Source organism: Bos mutus, chromosome 28 (assembly GCF_027580195.1).
Source record: "Bos mutus isolate GX-2022 chromosome 28, NWIPB_WYAK_1.1, whole genome shotgun sequence".
In the NCBI taxonomy this organism is placed as follows: Eukaryota; Metazoa; Chordata; class Mammalia; order Artiodactyla; family Bovidae; genus Bos; species Bos mutus.
In genome coordinates, this window is record NC_091644.1 from 24,183 (window position 1) to 32,050 (window position 7,868).

At 47.9% G+C, this 7,868-nt stretch overlaps 1 protein-coding gene across 1 annotated transcript; it reads right to left on the bottom strand.

Annotated features, from left to right (window-relative positions):
- Positions 1–618: 618 nt before the first annotated feature.
- On the bottom strand, positions 619–7,187 carry LOC102285693 (mannose-binding protein A). The gene is made up of 5 exons (XM_070364740.1): positions 7,097–7,187; positions 3,278–3,467; positions 2,774–2,890; positions 1,773–1,847; positions 619–1,143 (listed from the first exon to the last, which is right to left on the bottom strand). The coding sequence occupies exons 2-5, from the start codon at positions 3,456–3,458 to the stop codon at positions 770–772; spliced, it is 747 nt and encodes a 248-aa protein (XP_070220841.1). The 5' UTR covers positions 3,459–3,467; positions 7,097–7,187; the 3' UTR covers positions 619–769.
- Between the last annotated feature and the right edge of the window lie 681 nt (positions 7,188–7,868).

Consider the following 7,868-nt stretch of genomic DNA (forward strand, 5'->3'; position numbering starts at 1 on the left):
ATAAGGATGTCACAGAAGGGAGGGGATGCTGAACATGGAGGGACTAAGACCAGTGATGCTGTGGGGAACGACACAGCCTGCCTGACCATTAGCTTCTATGATGCTGGCATATGCTGCACTATCAAATCAGTTTCCTAAAAGTATGCAAGAAGGAAAGGCTACCCTTTGTCCTCAGGATCACGCAGTGGCTATAGGGAGACCACAGCCACTTGAGCAGGCGAAGGGATTCCTAGGACTATTCATTGTTACCCATGCCAGGAGTTATAGTCTGGCAATGAGAGATCTTCAGGGGTAGCTCATGAATAACTAAAACAACACTTATGTTGTAGACAGGGCTGGGTTAACCATCAGAAGGAAGGAGTCTTTGACACCAAGTACTGGCAATTTGGAAAAATGGGAATTGGATCTCTTGGAGGCTGAGACTAATGCTTGCTTGGACACAGACGTGGTCCTCCACTGATCCATCAGCTGGGCTGCAGTGTCCTCACTAAAAAAGGAGAGAGTTTGTTTGCTTTTTATGTAATTGACTCTGACCCAATGCTGTGCTCTTAGGCAGGACAGACGGTGTCCTTTGCCATGGACTGGACCAGAAACCCTCATGCTCCACTGTCAGCCTCTTTTCTCTTCCTCCTCCCTCAATCCAATACACCCCTTCACTTTCCTCCCATCCCCAAGAAGGAATGAGTCAACACTGGATATGGGAAAATAAGCACTGAATTCTCTTCCAGAGCAGCAGGGAGACACTGAGGGGGCAGAGGAACTTGCCTCTTCAGGCTGGAAATTCACAGATGGCCAAGAAGGAGGAAGAACAGGAGATGTCATTCCAGAGCCCGTCTGGTAAGAGGCTCACACAGTCCTCCCCTGAGCCATAGTTATTGGGTTCATTCTTCTTCCAGTTGCTGTAGCCTAGCCTTCCTCCAGTTACATACATAAACTGCCCTTCGGTCACCTCATCTGTGATGCCCAGGAAGGCGGTATCAGAGGCCATGTCCTGGATGGCTTTGTTCTCCTCTGCATTCTTGGGTGTGGCCACGGTAGCCCCAAGTGCAGTGCACAGAGCCTTCACGCTGGAAAAAGGCATCTTTTCACGATTGGTCACGTACAGCTTCTTCCCAGACTTTTTGCCCAAGGAGAAGGTTTGCACTGAAATCACAAAGGGTAGGTGGGGTTGATTTGGCTTAGAGCCCTGCCCTGGACAGCAGATGAAAAAGCCCTGCTCTGGGAATCTGGGGTTGAGCCCCATTCTTCACCACCTCTGGTGAGATCCTGGTAAGAAGGCGAAGGCAAGTCCCTGGCAGCAGGCCAGGGATATCCCATCCTTAGGACAAATATCTGGAAAAATTGTCCCTGTACTGGTGAACCGAGGGAAACATGCTAGAGCCGCACTGCCAGGTGTAGGCACCAGGGTGAGAAAGAGGCATGGATACCCATCTGAGACCCATGGGTGCTGAGGAAGGAGCAAAGATCCCAGAGTCAGCAGACCTCCACTCCATCCTCCTCCATCTTCCTAACTGCATGCTGCTGAATTAATTATCCACACTGCTTGGACCTAATTTTTTCGCACCTGTCAATAAAATGGGTATAATACCCACACATAGGGATGGCAAGAGGATTGAATGAAATCATATTATTAAGAAAATGACAACCAACCTAGCCCTGGTATATAATAAGTGGTCATGCATGTAAGTTCTTTTCCACCCTTCCCCCAAAACTTAGAGTTCGCTGGAAATAAAAGAATCCAGAACACATTGGCAACAGAAAAAAAAGCTTACACTTTTTGACGTGATCCAGTTCTGATCGCAGGTCCCTTATCTGTCTCTCCAAGCTAGCCAGCTTAGCCTCAGCAACTATAAAGCGATAGGGAGAGGATATTTATTGAGAAGTGAAGTGAAGTGAAGTCTCTCAGTCGTGTCCGACTCTTTGCGACCCCATGGACTGTAGCCTACTATGCTCCTCCGTCCATGAAGAAGACCTTAAATTGGAAAGCAGATATTAACGTAGTAAAAAGTATTCCAGAAAAAAAAATAAAAAGAAGCAAAAGGAAAATAAAATGTATTCCTGCCTTCCCAAGTATACTTAGTAACTATTGTAAACTATAACTCTGGAAATAGTAATAGTAATAGTAGTAATAATACCATAAACTATAGTTCTGGGTCCTTGTCTTCATATATTTCTTAAATATTATAATTATTCATAAGAAAGGCCCAACAAATTATTCTGCTTTTTGAAACATGTTCCTAATCCTATTTTAATTTCTTATTGTAGGCAGACTCTTGAATACATTTATTATTTTGATAGGTCAGTGGATAAAATATTAGTAAGAGGTCATCATTTTGGTTTTGTTGTTACTAAATTTATTTTACTCTGAACTAAGTTGCTGTGATGTCGCCCATTATCCAGGCATTCTATGAGGCCAACACTTTTCATGCCACTCTCATGACAAGAGGCATAAAGGAAGAGCAGAGAAGAGCCGCCTCCATCCTTGCAGCCTGCAACCACACAGTGGACTCTGCAGCTGAAGAAAGGCCAGGGCACATGGCCTACAGTGGCCTGCTCAGGGAGCAGCCGGTGGAGTTTGGAAGTCTGTACTCAGCCAGCTGTGGAAATCCCCTCAGGCCCCAAGGAGCTGAGAGGAATGAGAGTGCTGGGTCAGGAAGCAGAGCTGAGCATCTTCCAGTGGGGCAGCAGGAGACGGGGCACCTCCCACCTGGCCTGGAGTTCCCAGGGCCTGCGTCCCCTCAGCCCCTACTACATGCTGGGGTGAGCTCCTTACCCGAGCTATCTCCACGATCTCCTTTGTAGCCCCTGGGTCCTGGAAGCCCAGGATTCCCTATGTTTCCTGGAGGCCCCATTTTCCCTGGAGGGCCCTGCGAGCCTCTGAGCCCTTGCCCTGTTGGAAGATGAAGGAAATATGAAGAAGTAGCTGTCACTCATTCTCTTTCTCCGAAAGCTCGATAGTTGATTGACCCCAAGAAACTGCCACTCAACTTGTGGTGACCCAAGGAAGAAAGATCCTCCTGCATCCTGGGGATGGCCTGTCCTAAGGCAGCTCCCTGAGCAGTCAAGACACCCCTTCTCTAAGTACAACCATGTGTCACCAATTCCAGGGTGGCAGTGAGGGATCCTGAGAGCCAGAGAAGCATCTTTAGAGAGAATGCCCTTTCACAGGCACGCACCTTAATGAAAGGTGAGCCTCCCCCTGTCTCTATGCTAGACCCCTTAGAGAGGACACTCTCTTGTTCGGGTAAAGGTTTAAGAAGAGTGGCCTGTCCTCTACCTGGCTCTCCCTTTTCTCCCTTGGGTCCATCTCGCCCGTCTCTTCCTGGGGTGCCGTTAGTGACTGGGATGGCACAGGCCACCACTGGGCAGGTCTTCTGAGCATCCTCAACGGCTTTTGTATTTGAGAAGGATACTGTCACCACACACAGGAGGACAGGAAGTGATGAAAACAGGAACATGATCCTTACCTTAGAATGAAGAGAGTTGAGGAAAATAGTTTCATCTTATTTTGTTTAGCCAACATTTGCCACCACCTCTGCAAAGAGGAACTAAAAAGCCTCTTGATGAGGGTGAAAAAGGAGAGTGTGAAAACCTGGCTTAAAACTCAACATTCAAAAAACTAAGATCATAGCATCTGGTCCTATTATTTCATGGCAAATAGAAGGGGAAAATGTAGAAGCAGTGACTGATTTTATTTTCTTGGGCTCCAAAATCACTGTTGACGGTGACTGCAAATGAAATTAAAAGACACTTGCTCCTTGGAAGGAAAGTTATGACAAACCTAGACAGCATATTGAAAAGCATAGATATCACTTTGCTTAAAAAGGTCCATATAGTCAAAGCTATGTTTTTCCCAGTAGTCCTGTATGGATGTGAGAGTTGGACCATAAAGAAGGTTGAGTACCGAAGAATTGATGCTTTCGAATTGCAGTGCTGGAGAAGACTCTTGAGAGTTCCTTGGACTTCAAGGGGATCAAGCCAGTCAATCCTAAAAGAAATCAACCCTGAATATTTATTGGAAGGACTGATGCTGAAGTTCCAATTCTGATGCAAAGAACCGACTCATTGGAAAAGACCCTGATACTGGCAAAGAGTGAAGGCAGGAGGAGAAGAGGGTGACAAAATATGAGATGATTGGATGGTAGCACTGACTCAATGGACATGAGTCTGAACAGGCTCCAGGAAATAGTGAAGGACAGGGAAGTCTGGCATGCTGCAGTCCATGGGGTCGCAAAGAGTTGGACACGACTGAGCTACTGAACAACTGATGTGTTGGGCACTGTGCTCAGGGCAGTTGACACAGGGAAATATCACAACTCTTGGCTCTGAGTTACTCCTTAAGCTACTAGGAAAACTACTACTGGGATAAGTAAACTGTATTAGAGTTAGATTAGTGCTAACACAAATTTAGATGCAAGAGTAATCTCATAGGGGCCCATTTTCCCTGGGGCTCTTTTGCCCTGTGAGTTCAAGGCTTGGTAGTTTAGGCAGCCCTAAAGCATGAGAGCCCATGGGGTCTGCGCATGACACGCAAGCCCTGTTCCTTTTAGAACAGGTGATGGCCCAGCAAACAGAGCTCATTGCTGGCATGAGCTTTGGCTGCTCTCTTAACTCCCTTTCTTGAAGGTCTACATAGCCTAAATTTCCCTCTTCCATCCCCTCCTATGGACCCTAAAGCAAAACTGTTGCAGGTGACCCAAGGTCCCAAAAGGCCCATTGCTTGATGGCACCTGTTTTTACAACATCCATTGTCTCATTTCACATAAAAATCTGTTTTACACCCCAGGGTCCCAACCACCCTCAGAACCACAGCTGTTTCCTAACAGCCTGTCAATCATCTTGTTTAATAAAGTCTCTATTTTGTGACAGGCACTTGCTGGGACTGGGGACCCAGATTGCCCTGAGGTATGGAGCCTTATTCTGACCCTGAGAATGGAGGCTTCTTGGTAATTGATCCCAGCCAACTGAGACTTAGATTTACCTCCTTCCCTTCATTTGAATTTTCCACGGAGAGGCCATTTGTCCAGCCAGAACCCAGGCTTCTAAAATTTCTGTTCACTCTGGGCCCGGTGGGGTGAGCTCATGTTCCTCCTCCTGGCAGGATTCGCTGCAAGCTTCCCAGATGCCTCTCTGGCTCTGCGCCCCATCCAGCCATCAGATCCCCATCCAGTCTTTGCCTGAGCTTGCCCCCTCCCAGGAAGCCTTCAGAGCCCAGCCGCCGTGGGCCTCCCCCTCTGCTTATCTCTGGCCTCTAACCCCGGTGTCCCTGGAGGTGCTTCACACTACTGCATCTGTCCTTGCCTCCCCTGGCCTGTCAGCTCTCTTAACCCTTTCTTTCCTCCAGGACTCAGTGAGAAGCAATGAGTTGGAAGGGAAATATCTTTCTTTTTTAGGATTTTGAATTTGGAGATTAATTGATCTCTTTTTTGGCTGTACCACACAGCATGTGGAATGCTAGCTCCTGGACCAGAGATGGAACCACGGGTGGGTAAACCCTGGACTGCTGGGAAAATCCAGGAAGGGAGTTTTCTTGAGCAGATCTTCACCTTTCTCCTTTCTTTACCTCCCCTGATTATGCTAGAGACGAAAGCCAGAGCTAAACATGTTGCTAGCATATACACCCCATTTCCATCCTTCTATTGGGCTGAAAAGACTACCTTTAGTTTGCAGATGGTCAACTGGATCCAGGAAGGGCACAAGGCCCCAGGTCAGACAGAGACAGAGGCCCTCAGGGAACCTGATGACCCCACCATAGCCCCTGCCTGGAACTCACCAGGATCAAGTCAAATGGCCAGACTCTTGGCCCAGGCCTCCACTTCTCTCCTCCACGAATGACCTACTAGGGCCTCCTCAGAGCACAGAGGCTGTGGCCGGGAAGCTGGTCCTCCAGCCTGGGCCTTTGGCGGATGCCTCAGCAACATCAGCCCCAACTAGTCTAGTGAGCAGAGACAGTGGTAGACTGGCCTTCAACCCCAGATTAATGAACAACCATCCTGAGAATTGCCATATCCTGGGCAGTTCTCCAGGGCTGCTGGTGGGTTCTCCACCTTAGCACTGGGCAGCTCTGTACTGCAGCACCCAGACACCTCCTACTGCTCCCTCCCACACATCCCTCTCTACCACTCAGTTATCTGACCATCTAGAATCACAGATTCTCAGATCATGGATCAGAATCACAGAGGATAGTTCTTTCCCAATATTTATTTCTGGAAGAGGCATGCATATACATCCTACCAAACGAACACATGTTCATGCACACATACACATACAGGCAGGCACACACACGTACAGGTACACACACACACACACACATATAGGCACATACACACACACACAGGTACACACACATACAGGCACACACACACACAGGTGCACACCTCTGTATCAGTTGTTCTGCCTAGTTCACCCCTTTATCCATATTTAGTTTACTGGGGGTAGGAGGGAAGGGTTAAAGACCTACAACAGGAAGTCACCTCATCCCTTTCTTCTCATTCAAAACATCCCTTATCTGTCCTCTCTGGGTGCATCACAGGCCTAGGCACAAGGAGAGGAAGTATTTGTAAATAACTCAAATTTGGAGTTGAACATGGGCATTTGTGCTAGGCGTTCTAGCCGAGAACATGTCTCTCCATCTTTGCACAATTACTTGTTGTCATTCAGATTTCAGCTTAAGTGATATCACTGGAGAAAGCCCTATCACAAAATTGTAGTTCTCTGTTTTAATTATCTGCTTATAGTCCATCTCTATGTAACATTTTCTTAATTCTTTGGTTGCCATATGTACTGACCAGCCCACTCCTTTAGAACAGGAAGTTCATCAGAACAGGGATCTTACATCCCCACCTAGAAGAGGGCCTGGAACAGAATCAGTGCTCAATAAAAATTATGAAACAAAGGAATCCTCCAGCACTGTGTCCTCAAAGTGGCTCTCTTGACTTCCCTCCACCCAGAGCTGATATCTGTGCTCTCTTTTCTAGGGCAGGAGCTGCCTTTGATTCACCTCCTTGTCTCCAGGGTGTAACTCAGGGCTGGGCACACAGTGAGGATCCATTGACAGAGTGAGGAGAGAAGCAGAAACCCTGAGCAGGGCAGATACCAGATCAGTCCATGGCTCCTCCGTGCCTGGATTTCCAGAAGCATCCAGTTCTTATCTCCAGAGCCTGATCAAATGGCCTTTTTCAAGTCCCTGATGCAACTTTGAATTCCTGCCTTCCCCCAAACTTACACCCACTCTTTGAAACACTTATTCTAACAACTAAAGCAACTCTAGAGGTTTGCTTTGTCCCAGGGGCTGAGGCCACTTCCCATTGACTCTACTTCGTGATTGGTGATTTGGCTCCTCAAGGGTCATTGGCCCTTGTGTACTCAAGTCGCCGTGCCCTGTTCAGCAAGCCTCCCAGATTCCTGTCATCAAGGAGCCTGCCAGGTCCTGAGAGGAGCCCACTGTAGAGAAGATCACTGCCTCCCACCAACACACCAGGATTGTGTTTCCTGATGCCATTGACATAACTCTGAAGGGCCCTTAGGCTCAGAGGACAAAGAACACTCAAACCTTACAGCAAATGAGCAGACCTCCCAGAAAGGTGGAAATCTGAACTGAGAGATTTACATACAACTAGTGGTCCCCCACTCCAGTACTCTTGCCTGGAAAATCCCACAGACAGAGGAGCCTGGTGGGCCGCAGTCCATGGGGTCACTAAGGGTCAGACACGACTGAGCGACTTCACTTTCACTTTTCACTTTCCTGCATTGGAGAAGGAAATGGCAACCCACTCCAGTGTTCTTGCCTGGAGAATCCCAGGGACGGGGGAGCCTCGTGGGCTGCCGTCTATGGGGTCACACAGAGTCGGACACGACTGAAGTGACTT

What these genes read in the sequence shown, in the direction of transcription:
- LOC102285693 (XM_070364740.1), bottom strand. Translation starts at nt 3,458, where the DNA reads ATGTTCCTGTTTTCATCACTTCCTGTCCTCCTGTGTGTGGTGACAGTA. An exon ending in GGGAGAAAAGGGAGAGCCAG is followed by an intron (nt 2,891 to 3,277) that starts GTAGAGGACAGG and finishes ATCTTCCAACAG; the next exon opens with GGCAAGGGCTCAGAGGCTCG. An exon ending in ACTGGATCACGTCAAAAAGT is followed by an intron (nt 1,144 to 1,772) that starts GTAAGCTTTTTT and finishes TTGTGATTTCAG; the next exon opens with TGCAAACCTTCTCCTTGGGC.